This window comes from Ambystoma mexicanum, chromosome 13 (genome assembly GCF_040938575.1).
Source record: "Ambystoma mexicanum isolate Mex_15411 chromosome 13, UKY_AmexF1_1, whole genome shotgun sequence".
Taxonomy (NCBI): Eukaryota; Metazoa; Chordata; class Amphibia; order Caudata; family Ambystomatidae; genus Ambystoma; species Ambystoma mexicanum.
The window spans coordinates 406,810,910-406,831,088 of NC_090938.1; the positions used below are offsets into that span (position 1 = coordinate 406,810,910).

Below are 20,179 nucleotides of genomic sequence, written 5' to 3' on the forward strand. Positions count from 1 at the left end.
GAAGCAAATTGAAGAATACTCACCCGCCCAGCACTTCCCGTCCATCTGAGGACACAGTGATGGAAAAGACAGCAAAGCGGCGCTCTGCCGGACTGTAGGAGGAGCGAGAAAGAATTACAGTGAGCAGAAATGCATTGAGTGTCAAGAGACAAGTGATAGAGAAGAGAAGACTAGGAGAAGGATACTTGGCTGACAAAGATAGAGGAAGAAAAAAGGTGAGGTAAAAAGGGAAAGAAGGAAGTCTAAGGAGACAGGAAATGCACACATTGAAAGGATAGAAACGAAAAGAGAGACAAACAGGAGAGGTAAAAAGAGCAGTGCTTTGGGATTTAAAGGGAAAAAGAAAGGAGGGGAAATGTGATTGGGGTTAAGACTAGAAAAGGAGGGTGACAGCAAGGAGAGACAGATTGCAAGAAAGGGAAGAGAAATGGGACATAAGGGAATACAGAAAGAAAGATGGGGTGGTAAAGAAAGCAACAGAGATGAATTACATGAAAATGATTAAAACATTTAGTTAAAATGCTCTTTGATGCATTCTCACACGCTGCTTCCATTAATCTTCATCCTTTGTCTCCATGCAAATTCTATGTGTAGGATGACTTCTTGTTGTCAGCATAATAAACTCCCAAGTCCATCACTGTCCACCCCATTATCACTGTACTTTCATTTATAATCTCTTTGCCAGGCCCTTCTTGTTTCAACCAAGAACCTACCAACTGTCCTCGGGACAAAAGCATAATTGTTTTTTTTTTTTAAAAGATATGGTTTAATATAAACCTTTATACCATAAATTCTACAAAAACAATCAATTGCATAGAATCAAAACACTTCATTCAGCAATCCATAGATTACCATAAAGCAAAATGTGCACCTATTACCAATGGCATCAAGGAGTGGTGAAAAGGGCAGGAATGTGTAATAACTAAAAGTCCACTAACTCCATGTTCACAATCTTAGCAGCTAGGCATACTGCAGAGTCTGTTACGGTCTTATTCCAGTCTGTGTGCTGAAACACCATAGCAGAAGGTGGCACAGTGGGCTAGAGGAGATAGTAAGGACCCAAAGGCTTACCTTAAATCCAGGGCTGTATGGGCATTGCAGTCTCCATAGATATTGCAGATGTGAACTACAGAATGGAGAGAGAGATAAAATGAGGTGGAAGGCAGTTAAAGTGCACACTTGGGGGTAAGGAGAGAGGGGTTATACACTATCAGCATACAATATCCAACATTACAATAGTTCAGGGTGAATTCGGTTTAAATGGTGGAGAGGATGCTTACTATAGTCAGACCAGCTGGAGTAGAGGAAGTGCGCTCCATCTGGTGTAAAGGCCACATCTAGGACACTCCATCCCACATCACGGGCTTTAACAGTCTTGAACTTCTTGAATCTGCCATAGCGGCAATCATAAAGGCGAATGTACTGATCTGGAAAATATGCAAAAGAGGGTGAATGTGGGCAAGGCAACAAGAGGTTAACTATTTATTCCAAAATGATCTATTGAGTAGGGTCTGTCAAAGAAAAGTTCAGATAAACACCATATGAAAAACAAATTCAAACAGGTCAACTAAGTTGAGCACATCCCAAAATGGAATGCCAACATAAACTAACCACAAATAACTAAAATCAAAATAAGACCAGCAAAAGCCTTCACAACCAAAAGCAGTCATGGCTGCTTGCGTTTAGAGCAGGGAGCCCTCACTCTCCCCCACATTTCTGAAACAGCTCAGGGAGTATGGACATCAGAGTAGGAAGGTTGGGCGTGGTCACTAAACACAAAGGTAAGCACATACAGAGCAGTGCACTGCAATGCAACACAAACAAAAACCGAAAGCGGCAGAACTATGTGAACTGGGATAGTAAAGGTGTGATTAATACAATATTCAGACATTTGTGTTCTACAAAACCATCTACACATTCATACAAGATGGCGATAAATGCAGGAGGCAGTTAAAGCCACTTAATCACAGCCTGACAAGGAACAACCAACAGAGCCTTTAACTTGCTAGGTCCAGTGCAGGAAAATAAACCCTGTTTACAACAATGTGCTCATTCATCAGAACGGCCAGATCATGGTGACCCACTATTCTGCCAAGGAACAGCAACTGCACCTGTTCATCAGCATTGCTAGGACCAAACAACGCCTTTAGTTCAAACGACAAATTACTAGTTACGCAGAATGGCAACCATGATACTCTTAACTTGGTGCATGAGCACTAAAGTGAGGCTGGCTCATAAGCCCACACATACTCAAGCACATATCTCTGCATCACTCTGATTTTCTCCAATATGAATTACATTTCAAAAAGGAAGAGTAGGTGGATCACCACTCATGGACTAAGGATACTGTGGTTACTAGGATAACATGTACATCCGTCTAAACAAATAGGTCTAGCCCATACGGCCTCTTTGTGCATTTTAAACAGGGATAGCTACTAGGATAGAGTGCAGCCAGCCCTGGGCTCCCCGAGGGTGATCAAAGACTACCATCAACACTGGAGCCCAAGAAAACCATTTTTGCAAGGCTATTTGCATAGGTAAAACTGGATGAACTGTCTACCCAAACACAGGGATTTGGGGTTGTGAGGGCAGAACTCAATTTTTGAGGTTCTCTGTCCACATTTTTGAGACCCCTAAACATTTTTAATTCTTGTTGCCCATATTTTCTCTAGACTTATTTTGTGATCATGTATATTTTATGTGAAGTCCCCTATCATTGAAACCCTTTGTAATTTACTATATGGTCCTATGGTAGCTGATATGGTTCCTAGTACAGTAGTGTTCTCTAAGGCACCCATTTTGGCGCTGGGGTAATTAGACCAGTCCACATTGGTTTTGGTGAATAGGATGGTGACAGCTGTAATTTATTTTTGGCTGTATACCAGATGTGCAGCTATTAACCCAATGCACCAGCATTGTTTTTAAATACAATGTTTATTGATTTTTTAACAGTGCTAGAAGCAGTTAAAGACCAAATTCAACATATTACAGGAACAGAACGGCCAAGAATTAATCGAATAACAAAACTCCTAAGATAAACATCAGGAAAGATTTTCTTCTGGCTGCTTTCCCTCAATTGATATCAATGGGACACCCAACCTTTTGCTTTTGTTTTGAACTGGTTACGACTTTAGTGCAAGTGAGCAAGTGAAACCTTTTTACTTCACTTGCCTTGCTAAGCTCATTTGTTTTGGGGCACTGATCAGCCCCTATGGCAGGGGCCTGCAACATGTAACTCCACGGCTTCCTTGATCAATCCCTCCCCATTGGCTATGCTGGCCAGGTCTGAATGGCAGTTGAAGTCCCGAAAAATCTGGAGAGCCAAAGGTTGCAGACCCCCTGCCCTTTGGCTATCAGTGCAGGAGAACTCTGTTCTCATTATTAAATATTCGGTTTATCTTTTATGCACACATCACCTTACAGTGAAATGCAGTATGGGCACTTTGTGTCCCTGTAGCTTTGTTATTTGTAACTTTGTGGTAACTACCTTGATGTGTCCAAGACGGGATGGTGGCAGCAAATACTTTTCTGAAGTTTTTGTTTTTATTCTCTAGTGTACTTTTGCATTTTACTACTTAATGCCAAATAAAGTACCATATACTCTAACAGCCTGTGCCAGTGGTGCAGATCTCTACCATTGGTGAGCTCAAGGGCGTCTCTAGCTCAAATCCAGGATAAAAAGGGGGATTCCTGCCGCCACACACCAGATCGCTGTTGGAGCCACGACCCACACAAAGAGGAGTACTCTGCTGAAGACCCAGAACTTGTCATTGTAAGCCAGCAGCACTTTCTTCAACTGTTACCAGGAAGGTCCTGCTTCTTTGCTCATCTCCAGAAAGCGTTCACCAGTTTTTCGACCCCTGGACTAGTGGGAACAACCAGTCTTGACACATGTCCTTGAAAGCAACTGGGAACTATCCAATTGGCTGACCATCTTCACTGGAGGGCGACCTCGCTGCATCAGTCGTCAACCAGAGTTGAGCCTTGGGGCTCGGCACATCCTAGTCTAACAAAACAAGAAGTGTTTCCTTGCAGCTGCAGCTCGCCAACACAAAGAGGGATCTTGCAAGACTAGCTTCTTTTTTTCCAGCACATGGGTAAAATGCCACCATTTTTTTCTGAGTTGCTATAGTTGATCGCCACCTGCATTGTAGCTTGCTGGGGAGGACTCTTAGGTTGTCGCTGGAGTGGTGATCCATTTTTCAGACCAGTAGAGGTGTCCAACTGCACAACAACCGGACACGGTCCATCAAAGTGCGGAACCTCTGACTAGCCAGACGCTGAAAGTGACCTCTGCACCAGAGACCCCTAGACTTCCTTCAACGGGACAAAGTGCGACAAATCCAGGGAATTTGTGCCCTGTCCCCAAGGGGAGCCACCCCCTTTGGGACTATGGAGGTGAGCCTGCTAAGCTTTACACACCCTAGGGAACAGGGCAAGCAGGATCCCACTAGGGATACCCCGCCTCAAAGGACAGGCCATCTCCTAAGAGGGATATGCGTCACCCTCCCTTGTCTCAGGGAGCTATTGCCTGTATTGGCTATATGGGGATTGCAAGAGACAACTGTGTGAATATCCCTAGAGTAGTGACTGGTGTTGTGTCTGACCCTTTAATGTTTCCATAGTTACCTGAAGTGCAAGACCAATGGAGTGTCCCGTCCCCCTTCAGGTAGGAAGATAAAAGGCCCTGTGAGAGAAACACGAGGAGCGAGAGCAGGAGAGAGAGAGAGAGATGCAAGCCTGCCGAGTAGCATAGTGAAGGGAGGAGAGTAGAGGAGCGAGAAAGCCCACGCAGCGCTGCTGCCCGTCAAAAGGTCGGCAGCTGAAGAAGCTTGCCCCCACTGACCGGAAAAGAGACCCAACCGCTCGGAAAGTGTTCGACCGGCACTTGCTGGAACCAACTCCGAAGTCCACAGAAGACAGGAGAAGCTGGAGCTGCTGTTCCGCATTGACCAAGGAGACTGCCTCCCCCGAGGAACGTCACTGCAGCGAACAAGGTACGCAGTGCATACAGGGAACCGGCAGGAGGTCAAACGGGCCCGGCCATACCCCATGACAGGGTGAGAGACCAAATACCCCAAGAGGGGCTGTGAAACCGAATAGCCCAAGAGTGGCCGGAGAACCAAATAACCCAAACCAGGCTGAGGAACCAGATGGTCTAAAACAGGGTAAAAATCCATATACCCCAAGAGGGGGTGAAAAACCAAATAGACCAAAAAGGGGTGGGAAACCAGAGACCCCAAGGCAGGGTGAATATAAGTCACGCCCAGAGTGGGCCGCAAGCAAGCCAACCCCACAAGGGTGTGTGAAACCGCAGTGACAGGTAGGAATCAAATGGTTTACGAACAGGGCTGAAAGAGTCCCGGCTATCCAGACATTTTTTAAAGAAAATGTCACAAATGGGATTTGAACTGTCCAGCATGCCAGAAGGTCTAGAGACACTCGCCACTCACCTGTACACCAGGCCAGAAGCCCTAAGAAAATGTATTGAAATGTTTTCTGGCTTGAACTGTAGTTCAGACAAAAAAAAACCCAAAAACATTTGCTGATGATCATATTGGAGCCGTGCTTAGGGCAAAAAGCCCTTTTATAATCCACAGACAGTGCAGTGGGTGCCAGAAAAAAACAGACAAAAATGTACAATTTGGGTAGAAGGCCCCAGGATATCTTTTTGTTCAAATTAGATAATTTTCCTTTTTAGTGGTAGACACATGAATCCAGCTAGGAAAGGTTTTCTAGATGACTATTTTGTATGACATCCTGACCGGCACTCTCCTGAACTCTCCTTTCTTTTAGCGTAGGTACCCGAATCATAGCGATAGTATAGGGTTTCGGCACTACAATAAAACAGTGATGTTACAAAGCACAATGAGTTGTCCATCTCCTGATTCCGACTTACCACATCAAGCATGGGAAAAAGGGGTGGGGGGGGAGCATCGATTTACATTGATTCCTCAGTGAATTAGAGTCCAGGGGGAGAGCAAACATACCTGTTTCAAACCCCTCACCCCCCCATCACCGGCACAGAATTGAATGGGCGTAAAGTCCTTACCCTACATGACTGAGCAATGGAGTTCTGGTCAAGGGTCCATCCCTGGACTACACCAAAGGTGGTTGCAAGGGTGTCTGCTACAAACATTTATTCAATTGTTATGTAACTTTGAGACACTTGGTAAACTGCCTGTTGGTTTTGCCAACTCTTGTTCGAACTCAAAGACTCCTAATCTCCTGAAGAAAATTGCATTTTATAGCTAGGGATGGACTTTTTAAGGTGGTGTGCCTTATATTTTAAGAATTGTTTGGTGTTTTTAACTTCTTAATTTTCAACACATTAGATCTCAAATTGATGGTCACTTAACTGGCTATGTATATTCATTTGCTTTATTCTTCTACCGTATTCTGAAACTGATCTAACTGTATTCTAAAACATTAAGTGCTAGTGCGCTTAGCAGAGCACACCAAAAGTGAATGTGTAATTAACGGCAGTGGATGTTTTAGTAAGATACATGTGTGGTTTTCACAGATATGAGTTTATTCAAGGATTATTTTATATATTGCATTTGTTACACACCATAACCCGGAGGTATCACAGTGTAAATTACATGTGACAGGCTTAACTGGTTACAGAGAGGATTACAATATTACAGAATATGATTACGTTAAGAGAGCTGAGATGTCTCAGTTCAAGGCATCTTAAATCTCAAAAAAAGGAAAGGTATAAATATAATAACATAACTCTCATATATACCATCAGAAAAAGTACCTAGATAATATCACCTCCGAGGCCAAAATGTAAGGTGTATGTCCAAAACGATCTCACATATCATATTTTATTATTATGTATTCAAAGCAACAATATCATGACACAAATATATTAAAAAAACATAAAAAGCATATGCACATGTTACAATACAATATACAAAATGCATAAAAAATATTTTGCTAAAAAAACAGGAACAAGTATAACAGGAGGGACACAGAGCCAAATTAATTGTTGTTCAACGCTGTACCCATCATAGCCCGACTTATATACGTTTCTGTCCTAGATGTTATAAGATAACTGAACATTCCTCAGGGGCAGTCATGTACCTTGTGCTTAAACGTGGCGTTTCCTTTCCACTTCTGATTCTCATTCTTTTTTTTTTTTTATAACTCTGTTTATTGAGTTTAAACAACACAACTTAAAGGAACAAACATGGATGAGACATGAATCATCGGTATACATAGGATGAAGGCAGCATGGCAATAATAACTAGCATGGGCCCCCTGGGTCAAGGGCCGCGGGACGTCAATAGGCCGAGGCCGGCAAACAGTGCTAACAGTACTACCAATGTACCCCCACCCGCAGGTCTCAGTGAAGATCTAGCCATTTACCCCATATTTTTTCAAATTTACGGGGGCACCACGTGCGTTATAAATCCGGCGCTTTGTGGCTGTGCACCTGTCCAGTTTGTTGCTCCAGCGGTTTAGGCTCAGTGGGTTGGCAGATCCCCAATTGGCTGCGATAACTCTTTTGCTTGCCCCCAACGCAATTGCCAGAAACAATTTCTCATATTTAGATAGATCTACTCCCCCCCCCCCGATGCCCAAGAGTATCATCTTGGGATCCCTAGGGATTGGTGTCGCCAGAGCAGCTGAGATTGTGTTAACACATTCCACCCAGAAGGCCTGTATCACCCGGCAGTCCCATATCATATGGTAGAAGGTGGCGAGTTAGTTTTTGCATCAAATGCATGTCCCGTCTTCTATTCCACCCCATCTGGCTATTACGGTGCATAAGTGGTATGAGCAATGGAGGATCATCAACTGTATTAGTCTGAGCTTGGATTCTATGCCAATTTCTCTGGGGAACATTAATGCTTCCACCCAATCTTCAGGTTCCAGGGGTCCTACGTCCCTTTCCCACTTTGCTTTGACCCCGTCAAGCTGTGCCGCCCCGAATGAGTTAAGGGCCTGATAGAGAGTGGAGGTGACCTTAGAGGAGATGCGCTGCGGGAGAACATTGGTCTCAATGGGAGAGCAGGGGAGTATGATCGTCATGTCAGGGAATTGGGTGCGGATGGCGTGGGTCAGTTGCGCATGCCGAAACCGGTCCATGGGTGCAAGGTCGAATTGTTCTCGCATAGTTTCAAAACCCAGGATGTGCCCCCCCTTGTATCACATGTGCTAGTGTGTGTATTCCCTTTGCTTGCCAGTGATCAAAGGAGCCAATTTTCACTATTTCCGGGAGGAGCGCATTGTGCCATATGGGTTGTGTCAATGTTGGCTGTCCTTTCCAGCCGATTAGCTTGTGCGCGTCCCGCCAGGCGCGCCGGATGTGGTGGGTCATTTTGGGCAGCGCTGGGAGTTGATCGTGGGTGGCATAGAGGATTTGCAGCGGTGTTAATGGGGCCATGGTCTCCAGTTCGATGCGGGTGTGCGGTAGTGTGTGGTCTGCGTGCATCCAATCATTCACCACCCCTATCTGTGTGGCCAGGTAATAAGTGCGTATGCAGGGTAACCCGATGCCTCCCTCCCATACTGATCTCTGGAGCGTATCAAGGGCGATCCTGGATTGTTTCCCACCCCATAGCAGTGTGCGCAGGTTCTTGTCAATGAGTGTGAAGGTTTCTCGAGGGATGGGGAATGGGGCATTCCGGAGGACATATAACAGTCTGGGGAGGGTCATCATTTTGAATAGTGCGGCGCGGCCCATTAGCGAACAGTGGGGGAATGATTGCCAGTGGGGGGTGTCTCTATTGAACCGCTCAATTACTGGTTGAAGGTTAAGTTGAAGGAACCATTCGAGTGTCGGATCAAGCCGTATACCGAGGTATTTAAATTCCCTAATAGAGACATGGTATGGACAGGTCTCCGGGATCACAGACTCGCCACCCTGAATCGGGAAGAAGATGGTTTTGGCATCATTGACCTTTAGGCCCGCAAAGCACTGATATTCTCTGAGGATGAGGGAGACAGCCGGGCACGAGATGCTCGGGTTACTGAGGTATATGAGCAGGTCATCCGCATAGAGCGAAAGGCGGTCTTCTCCACCTCCTGGCCAAGCAAAACCGGTCCAGTTGGTGCTAGCTCTAAGTTCAATTGCTAGCGGTTCGATGGCCAGGAGGAAGAGGAGTGGAGATAGCGGGCATCCCTGTCTCGTACCCCGACCCAAGGGGAACGATTTTGAGGATCTGCCGTTCACCCTCACCGTGGCCTCCGGGGATGCATATAGAAGTTTAACCCATGATATAAATGTCTGCCCCAGGTTCATCCTAGCCATGATCTCCCACAGGGCATCCCATCCCACAGAGTCAAACGCCTTCTCAAAGTCCACCGCCAGGAGGGCGAGTGGGGCTGGTATTTCCTTTGCCCTGGACAGTGCCAACTGGACTCTGCGTAAGTTCATTCGGGTTGATTAATTGGGCATGAAGCCGCATTGGTCTGGGTGGACGAGGGTCTCAATAACCTGCAGTAGTCTGTTAGCGAGTGTTCTGGCGAGGACCTTTGCTTCGCCGTTAATCAGGGATATTGGGCGGTAGGAGGCGCATTCCTCCGGGGGCTTCCCAGGCTTGTGTATAACTACTACGCATGCCTTCCTGAGGTCTGGGGGGAGTGCTCCAAGTTCTCTGCTGCGTAGGAACATGCGGTGCATGTGGGTAGTTAGCATGCCACCGAGGTATTTCCATGTCTCTGTCGGGAACCCATTGGGGTCCGGGGTTTTCAAGGGTTGGAGCTGTGCCAGCGCCTCTTGCACCTCGGTATCAGTGATGTCCGCATTCAGGAGATCTGATTGGTGCTGTGGGAGTATCGGGATCTCGATTCGGTCAAGGTATCGTGAGGGTTCAACTGACGGGTTCCGGTGGGTGGGGTATAGAGAGGTTTGTAGTAGGCGGCGAATGCCTCCACTATGTCAGAATCCTCTGTCAACAGTGTTCCATCCTGAGATCTGATGGCCCTTTCGTGTCCCCTGCTTTGTTCGCGTCTCTCCAACCAGGCCAGAGTCTTGTTAGCTTTGTCGCCCCGTTCATATATTTGGCTCCGGACTAATTGGTGCGCAGTCCGTGCGTTATCTAGTGATAGATTACTAAGGGCGTCTTGCGCCGTGAGCATCGCCTCCTTTGCTTCTTGGGTGCTTTGAATTAGGATTTGTCTTTCACACTCCAAGACCCGTGCTTCTGCTTCTCTGACCTCCCGGACTTGACGTTGTTGGTATGCGGAGACCGCTGAGATAGTCTCCCCCCGAAGGACTGTCTTGTACGCCTCCCAGATCGAGATCGGGCAGTCCACGGAGCCCTCGTTGAGTTCAAAGTATTCCACAGTCTTTTTTTCCAGCTCCTCAGCAATTTCAGGGAGACGCAGATGATATGTGTTTAGGCGCCAATTACGATCTGGGCGGCGGCAGGAGTTTTTGATGGTTAGAAGGAGCGGAGAGTGGTCTGAAATTCCCCTTGCGAGGAATTCAGCGTCGAGAAGCCTGTGGTGTATGTTACGGGGGACGAAGGCATAATCAATCCTGGAGAACGATTTATGGACACCCGAATAGAAGGAAAAACCTGTCTCGTCTCCATGAAGTGAGTGCCATGTGTCCGTCAGTCCCATGGCCTCGGCGAATGCAGCGAGCGGTGTGGAGGTGGGGCGTGTTCCAGATCTCCTATGGGTTCTATCGGCTGCGATGTCCATAACTTCATTAAAGTCCCCTCCAATCACCCACGCATCGGCTTCTTCTGCCAGGAGCAAACACTGTAGTTCGGAGAGCAGTTCTTTTGTCAGCGTGGGGGGGGGGCATAAATTGCTGCCAGGCCCCATTTCTCACCCAAGATGTCCGCTAGCAACACTACATAGCGGCCCCGGGGGTCTGCCCTGATCTTCCTAACCTGGAGAGGGATACGCTTGTGAATGAGTATCATTGTGCCCCTGGCACCTTTCGTGAATCCGGCATGGTAAGTGTGCGAGTAGTTGGATCTTTTGAAGAAGTTGGTGTTTGTGCCTATCAAGTGTGTTTCATTTAAGAGGGCAATGTCCGGCAAATGTCGGTTTAGGTACTGGAGCACCAGTCTGCGCTTTATGCTGGAGCCGAGGCCGTTGACGTTCCAGTACAGTATGGTTACCTTGTTGGGGTGCATCTTATCTGCGTGAGTCCTTCTGGTGGGGCGTCTGAAAGGATGAGTGGCATTTGCACTTTTTTGGGGGCATGTGTCAGTATCTTCTCAGGGAAAACGTCCAGGGGCCTCTCCGTACTGAAATGCCTGATGACCGGCAGACCATCACGTCCACGGTCCCGACCAAGGAGAGTGCATGTTTACCTTGCCTGCATTCGTCTGCTTCCAGCCTTCTTGTCTCGTGATTCTGTTTCCTTGGGTCCCCAAAACTCCCCCCACCCTGTACTCCCCCCCCCAAACCCCCCAACTGGGGGCACCTGTCGCCCAAACATTAAACTTATAACTTGGTGAACTGCAACTTCCTCGGGATGATCCGAACTCGGGTGGTAACCACTGCGGGATCACCCGGACTGCGCTTGGGACTGCGGTGCCTAGACGGTGGCGGCCGCAATAATGTAGTTGCCGTGGTATCCCGTGGCGAGTTCAGTTCTGTGGTGCCCAGAACTCATCCGTTCCCTGTGGTATTTTTGGTGGAACGCTGTGGCGATTCGGTTTCCGAGACTGTCTGAATGTGTGGTGGCGAGTTCTGCCCAGGTCCGGGTTTGCGAACAGACGGTGCAGAGGGCGAGCGTCGGGCCGCAGGCCCATTGAGGATCTGCGTTTCAAGCCAGTCCCATGCTTCTTTGGGGTTGTGAAATAGGTGGGTTGTGCCCTCGTGGTGGACCTTGAGCATCGCCGGGAAGAAGAGAGCGAACTTGATTGATAAGGAGTGGAGTTTCTTCTTGACAGAATCAAACTATTGGCGGGCCTTTTGGATCTCTTTAGTATAGTCCGGGTAGAACCCCACTTTGTAGCCATTGTATGTGATTGGACCGGAGGCCCGTGCCATCTGCAGGATAGCGTCTCGGTCCCGATAGTTGAGGAGACATGCAATTATTGTTCTGGGCGGGGCTCCTGGGGCAGGTCGCCCGGTGGGTACCCTGTGTGCTCTTTCGATAGAGAAGAATTTCGACAGTTTCCTGGGGGCGAAGATGTGGGTCAGCCAGTCTTCTAGGAAAAGTTTGACACTGGGGCCTTCCTCTTTTTCCGGGATCCCAAGAATCCTGAGGTTATTGCGACGTGCCCTGCCCTCACTGTCTTCGGCTCGGTATTCAAGTTGGTTGACTTTTTGGGCAATTATGGCAAGTTGTTGCTCCAACTGGCGGACGTTATCTTCTGTGTCGGACACTCTTTGTTCCGCTTCTCCGACCCTGGACGATAAGTTGCGGAGATCTTGGCGTAGGAGAGATACTTCCGTGGAGACTCCGCCTATTTTGAGTTCCAGCGATATTCTCGAGTCCCCAATTGCCTTCATTATGTCATTCAAGGAGAGTTGGGGGTCCTGAGTTTCTTCGCTGTTGCCTGGTTCCACCAGGCTTTGTGTCTCCTGTCGCGAAGGGGCCTCCACTGTGTAGAGGTCCATTTTACTCTGCAGGGTCTGCCGCTTGGCCTCGTCTTTGCCCATGTCCGGGGCAGTAATTTGTGTGAGAATTTAGGCCCGCGTGGATGCCCCTCAGGGATTGTCGTGGAGGCCAAGTTGGGGTGGGCTTGTTGGTCGTCTATCTTTTGCCTCCCTGTCCTTGATCCTGAGCCCCGGTGATGCTATGTAGGTTGCTGAGAGCCAGTCCCCTGTTCCGGCTGGTCCGGTGTGCTCGATGGAGGGTCCGGAGTTTACGGGGGGGGGGTGTCTGTAGTTCACAGTGCGTGATCCCTCCAGGAGTTATTCCCCCTTTGTGGGGTGTACGTCCAGTGGTTTATGCCTGTGGGGCGGTATGGGCCTTTGCTCCCTCCGCAATCACGCCCCGAGGACGGTCAGTCTGCTAGGCTTTTGGGCAGAAGGTGCTTATTGGGGAGGGGGGTGTGCCTTCAGTCCCCGCTGCTCCTCACTGTTATCTTGGAGTGTGCCGCCTCCCTCATGCGGGTCTCTGTCCCGCAATTCGCTGGATTAGGTGGGGGGAGAGGTTGCCTGTATCCTGCTGTTGCTGCTGGGGGGGGGAGCGCGGCCTCGCGTTGCCTGTGCCGCCGCTCCACTCCAGGTGCTGCCGTCTCGCTGATGGGGGGGGGGGAAGGAGGGCAGAGGGGCTCCAGCTACGCACCCCTTCTCAATTTGTGTGGCCCAGTCCAGCAAGTGTTCTTCCTCCGGCAATGGGGAGCACGCTCAGCCCCCGTGTGCCAGCTCCTCGGCGGGCGTATCTGCCGCGCCGCCGGGGGACACTGGAGAGGCGCGGGACACTGTCCAATTGTTCGCGGGGTTGGCGGGGGAGGCTGCGCGTACCTTGTGATGTCGCTACACTGTCCCCAGGCTTCTCTCTTTCCCCACTGCGTCCCAGCAACAGGTGTCGCAGTCTCGCCGCTCGGGGGTGGGGGGAGCCTGTTCTGTTGCCTCCGAGAGGCCGCCCCGTGCTGCCAGCTCCCAGCCGCCAGGGGATCAAATCGCGATGGCCACAGGCGCGGGATGCCAGCCGCGGTCGTGCCGCGATTCGGTGCCGCTTCTGGTCGCCACCTCTGGATTCTAACGGTAGTCCGCAGGCGTGTTCTCGCCGATCGTGGTCCGGTGGTGGTTCGCTCCCCGGGGGGCCAAGGCCGCGGCCGCTCGAGGGGGGAGGGGCGGAGCAGCCGCTCACGTCCGTCCGGCAATGGCGGCAAGATTCGCGCCGACGGACTCCGGGGCGTTTCTCGTGATCCCGGGTCCGATTCTACCCCAGATTGCAGGGTTCGCCGCCTGGATGGGTGCGCTGCCTCTGTGTTGCCCGAGGTCGGGCGTTTTCAAGCAATTACGGGCTTTTTTCAGGATATATTGTCGCGGCCACCGGGAGCTGATGCCTTTAGCTCCTCATGCGCGGCTCGCGCATGCGCAGTCGAGCTGATTCTCATTCTTAATTCGGATTTCCAAGCGGTACTCCAATATCTGTAGGTACACAAATATATACATACATATCAATATGTAGGCGTCAAAGGTTTGATAGACTTCACCTCGCCCTAACCCTCAATACCAAAATGGGTAACTAAGTAGAAAAATCAATTTATCGCTACCTGAATCGAAAAGCCAAAGGGTATGAATCTCCCAAGTCAAAAACAAACCTCGGTTGCTAGGCGACCTCTCCCGCCTACTCGATCTCCTTAGGAGTATCTAAGGTGTATCCGGCTCTTATGTTACTCAATGACTGAACCCCGTCATTGGAGCAAGTTACTGAGGGTCATAATTCTTTACATCAAATGCAAATGCTCCATGGTCCTAACATAGCCAACTATAGGGTAATGCTTAAATCATTTTGAAGAAAAAAAAAATATATATATTATATATATATATATTGGTGAATGTGAGAGACTTCTTTCTGACAATATCAGATATTGTAAAGTTGACCAAGATCCTACTCCAAGACTACAGAAACTTATTAAAGAAAAGGTAGAAAAAGCCGTAGAGTTACGACTTATCAGTAAACAGGAAGGTGAATATCTGGCAAGAGAAACTGCTAGAATCCCCATTTTCTATATTCTACCAAAAAAATCACAAAAGCGTTGAGAAACCTCCAGGCAGACCGATTGTCTTTGGGGTCAACTCCATTTTGGAACCCCTGTCCAAATTTGTAGATTTTTATTTGAGACCGTTCGTCATGAAGATGCAGAATTATGTTCAGGACACCAGAGATGCTATTTCCAAAATAGGTTTGGAATGTAATCCCAATACAGATGTTTTGATGTGTCTAGATATTCAATCGCTATACACGAACATTCCTCAACGTGCCACTCTAGAAGTGGTAGAAGAAACACTATTAAAACGTGAGGATAACCATCCTGTTAGTAATGCTTTCATTTTGTGGTGTGCTGAAACCGCCTTAGTCAACAACTTTTCAATTTTGTGGAAAATTCTATGTACAAGTTGAGGGTACGGCAATGGGTGCCGCCATGGCCCCTAATTTAGCAAATGTATATGTCGATATGGTGGATCAGACTGTAGTTTATTCCAATTTGAACCCCTTCAGAGATCAGATAACCAAATGGCTGAGGTACATCGACGATGGTTTCATGTTGTGGCATGGGTCTGTAGAAGAGGCTAAACATTTCCTGACATGGTTGAACATACAGAATAGATATTTCAAATTCATGGCTACTTTTAGCGTGATAGAAGTGAACTACTGGGATCTTACCATCTACCATAACAACCAGAAATTGTGTGTGAAGCCTTATGTGAAGGAAACTGACAAAAATGCTCTCCATTATAAAAGTCATCACGCAAAACATGTCAGCGATTATTTGCCATTTGGGCAATTTCTGTGGATTAAACACAATAGTAGCACTAATGAGAACTATGAGGAAGGAGCTAATGTTTTGATCAAAAAATTGAACAATCGAGGCTACCCTGTGAGTGTGGTGAAACAAGCCGCTAAGCGAGCTTTTAACAATGATCGAGATTCCTTGTTTGAGAAAAAGAGTAAAGATACACAAAACCCTCCTTTGGTTTTGGTAAATATGTTTAGTAATTTATCCTACAAAGTAAAGGGAATAAGCTGTAAGGTGGTGGCTTTTAAGAAAAAGTACTAATATTAGGAATTTGGTGATGATCTAACGAACAGAAATTCAACCTTGTATACAGAGCACTCTGTGGGGCCTACCTCAGGTTGTGGGCCACCACCCGTGTGGTAATTGTGTAATGTGTCCTTTAACACAAAGTATCTGTGTTCAGTTTAGGCCTGAACCAGGATTGGATCTTGCAAGAACACACTAATTGTAACACAACTAATGTGATTTTTATGATTAAATGTCTGTGTGCCCTTGTGTATATATATATATTGGCAAAACCAGCAGGAAGTGCAAGACTCGTATGATCGAGCATAGGAGCTGCCTTAGGAACAACACGGAAAAAGCCCCTTTGGTAGCACATTTTAGAGACCTGAGCCATTCTGAGAATGATTTTGAATGGTGCATTCTAAAAAAGGTGAAAGGAAAGTGACAAGAATTGATTAATAGAAAACTGGTTAACCTGGAACAGAAACTTATCTTTTTGACAAAGAGTCACCTTACAGGACTCAACGAGAGTATTGAATGGCATAATATGAAATAATCAATACTGTCTATGTGTGGAATAGCTAGAACATGTCCTGCTGGTAGTGCAATATATATATATTTTTTTTCAAAATGATTTAAGCATTACCCTATTGTTGGCTATGTTAGGACCATGGAGCATTTGCATTTGATGTAAAGAATTATGACCCTCAGTAACTTGCTCCAATGACGGGGTTCAGTCATACTGGTATCTAAACTCCTACCTCCTTGGAAATTTGTTGTTGGTGCTGCAGTGTGTAATCTTTTTCCTGTGTGGTTTGGTTGCACGGCAATATGTATTTCTGTGTCAAGCGGCTCCTATAGGTCAATATATTTAATTACGTGCATGACCGTCTCCTCAGCCGTAGATTGAGATTGAGTAACATAAGAGCCGGATACACCTTAGATGCTCCTATGGAGATCGAGTGGCCAGGCGAGGTCGTCTAGCAACCGAGGTTTGTTTTTGATAGCAGGTGACGGGATCACGTGATTTCCACTGGTAATGTCTTGCGGGTTCCGCAGTAAACTGTTTCCTGGAACAAAGCTGCAGTCGGGTTTTTCACATGTACGTGGTCATTTGGCAAAACGAGGTAAGGAGCGTTCTCATGTGGTACGTAGTGGAAGCGTAGGGGACTTGAGAGGGCCTTTTTGGTTTGTTTTGATTATCAACACGAAGCAGCTGACAATATGTTTTGGTATCTAGGTTACGGCAGCATTTGAAAACCACACAACAGCGTTTCCAAATATGTTGGGGATAATAGATACGTATTTTTGAGCTGCTGGAAAACGAATGAAATTTGGAAATATTTTTCCGGTCCAGTATTGACAGACAGAAAATATATCAGTTCGGTTAAGGTGGGTTCTCTATGGAGTGTGTTTTCTCGCTTTATGATTTATCGATTTGGTATATGGGTATTTTTACCTTTATTGTGTGTGGATCAATAATGTGACGCGTTTTGTCTCCACGTGTTTGCTTTTTTCTGTACAGCTTGACCTAATGGAATTTGTTTGATGTGATGACCAGTGCTCATTCAACTAAGAATTACAATCGTAATATGGCTTAAGAGATTCATACCCTTTGGCTTTTCGATTCAGGTAGAGATACATTTATTTTTCTACTTGGTTTACCCTTTTTGGTATTGAGGGTTAGGGCAAGGTGAAGTCTATCAAACCTTTGACGCCTACATATTGATATGCATGTATATATTTGTGTACCTACAGATATTGGAGTACCGCTTGGAAATCAGAATTAAGAATGAGAATCAGAAGTGGAAAGGAAACACCACGTTTAAGCACAAGATACATGACTGTCCCTGAGGAATGTCCAGTTATCTTAGAACATCTAGGACAGAAACTTATATAAGTCAGGCTATGATGGGTACAGCGTTGAACAACAATTAATTTGGCTCTGTGTCCCTCCTGTTCTAATAATTGTTTCTGGTTTTTTTTTAGCAAAATATTTAATAGTTTTGTATATTGTATTGTAACATGTGCATATGCTTTTTATGTTTTTTTATATATTTGTGTCATGATATTGTTGCTTTGAATACATAATAAATATGATATGTGAGATAGTTTTGGACATACACCTTACATTTTGTCCTCGGAGGTGATATTGTCTAGGTACTTACTTTTTCTGATGGTATATATGAGAGTTTTATTATATTTATACCTTTCCTTTTTTTGAGATTTAAGAATATTATATTCCCACTGAGTAGGAGGGGTCAATACCTTGTGTGTGGGCCTTTACCGCTGTAGAATTATCAGTTCAAGGCATAGCATGGTTATTGTACAATAAAGGCAGTGCAGCACAGAAAGCAGGAAGCCAGGTGAGACAGGGGAGTGAGGAACTCAGTGGCCAAGGGGCAGACTCATGGTTGGAACTTGTTGAAGAGCCAAGTTATGATGAGGCTCTTGAAGCGCTGATGGGAAGGCTCGTTTCTGATATGCATGGGGAGGGAGTTCCAAATTTCAGGTGCAGCTACTGGAAAGCTACCCCCTCTGCTTTGGTGCTCTTGGACCTTGGGATGAAGAGGTGGGTAATAGAGCCTGATCGGAGGGATCTAGTGGTCTTTTTTGAGAGACAGTGTTGTTCAGATATAATGGCACCACATTAAATAAATAACTGTTTATACATTCTGCCAAACGTGCATTATTAAGAGTGCTCTGTGTGTGCTTAACTGAACCTTTCACCACTCTCATATTTCCTACTACTAAGCCTTGCTGTTCAGTCAAACTACCCAGATAGAGTTTGGCAAGACATTAGTGTATTTACCTGTTCACCAGAACAGGGTTGACTCTCAGAATCTGTCCACAGAGTGGATTATGAAAATCCATCTTAGCAATGAGTAGACGGGGGAAGAGAAGATACGAAAAGAAGAAGAGGGAGAGAGAAATAGGGGAAATGAAAGAAAGAAGGGGAAAGCAACAGGCATCTTGCCAGACAGGAACTATCATACAAATATAATCATGCCCCATATAAGTTCATAGTCTTCAATTCTTTCTTTTCCTTGGAAGGAGACCTTCTCCCTTGGTTAGAGAAGAACAATGTCCTGCAGGCAATCTTCACACAATGGTCTCATACTAGCCTTCCATTGTTTGTTTATTTGCTTCTTGGTTCCAATGATTGCTCTACATAACCACTTTACTTTAGATGTAGGCATTTGTAGCCGAGAAGGCAGCAGACCCAAAACGCAAGCAGTGCGTATTCTTGGGAACGAGAGATCCAGGGTCAGATCAAATCGTTGAAGTACCTCATCCTAGAAGTAGAACATCTTTTACAGTCCCAAAACCTATGGGTCATCGTACCCCCTGCCCTTCTACAGCTCCAGCAATCACAAAAGGAAGTTGTTTTCAGGATCATGTCGACCATGGAGAGCAGTACAAGTGGTGTATTATTCTCGGTTTGGAGTAACAGAGATTGAGATTCACTTTGAATTAATAAGAGCTTGAGACAGCCTGGTTTCAGTCTTGATCAGTGATCGCCCAATTTAGTTCAAATTCGTTCCCTTCTCTCTGACACTGTGTTAAGGCAGTTTCTGTACCACCCTCTGTTGAGAATGCTACAAACACTAACCCAAGGGGGAAAGCTAAAATACCGGACAAGAAAAGGAAGCCAAACCTCTAAAACATGGGTAGTGTGGTCAGAGCGACATGGCTCAACTCTCAGGTAGGGGCAAGAGGTGGACGAAGAGGTACACCCACAACTATAGAAATTACACTCCACTGCTATATCAACAAATATATACTTCAATAATTGGCCCAAATTAGTTTGGCAGCCATAATAAACATTATTAAAAAGATACCAAGTATATTTAAAAACAGTAATGCCTGTACAAGGACTCTCCTACCCCCAATGTCTTTATGTGGTCTCTTAACCAGGGTAAGTACCCAACATAAAATACAGGGGGGAGGACCAGGATACCATACATCCTAGCAAGCAAGTACCTAGTAGCCTGCACAACTAAGCGCAGTGTCCTAAAGACACATCCCAACGCTATTATATGTGGAAGGTAACACATAGCAGGGTATGGGATTAAAAAGGGAAATACATTTTATCCAAAGAAAAAAAGGTTAAATAAATCCCTAATGCCTTAAAACACTATTCATCATACAGGTTTACCTCTCCTAGGGCCTTATATCAGTATTAATGCCCAGCTGTCCACCACAAATCCATACAATGCACAGAAAGGATGGAACCCTAATACACTATAGCGAAGGCTTCCAAGAATCAATAAACATTTCAGTAAGTTAACTTCCCGATATATTTCATGGGAAAATATACACATTGTTACCAGTTGCAGTTACAATCTTACAAGCACATTCACCAATGCAAACGTAAAAAAGGGATTATTTTTTAAATAGATAGAAAATCACAGGTAAGTACAGAAATTTTCAGAAATGGTGAATCTTAGTCCAGGGCACACTGATCCGCTAGGGCGTCGGGAAACCCGTCCAAGTGCAGGTAAGTATTCAGGGTCACTTTGAAGAAAGTTCCAGTTTTCGTTCACAGTTCC

At 46.3% G+C, this 20,179-nt stretch overlaps 1 protein-coding gene across 2 annotated transcripts in view; it reads right to left on the reverse strand.

Annotated features, from left to right (window-relative positions):
* The window catches only part of DCAF11 (DDB1 and CUL4 associated factor 11), a 631,260-nt gene that overhangs the window by 274,940 nt on the left and 336,141 nt on the right, over positions 1 to 20,179 (reverse strand). For both annotated transcript variants that reach the window (XM_069634008.1, XM_069634009.1), the window contains exons 6-8: positions 1,281 to 1,427; positions 1,072 to 1,126; positions 24 to 92 (exon numbers count right to left, since the gene is read on the reverse strand). In XM_069634008.1, the coding sequence (XP_069490109.1) occupies positions 24 to 92; positions 1,072 to 1,126; positions 1,281 to 1,427 (271 nt within the window). The remainder of the gene's footprint in view (positions 1 to 23; positions 93 to 1,071; positions 1,127 to 1,280; positions 1,428 to 20,179) is intronic.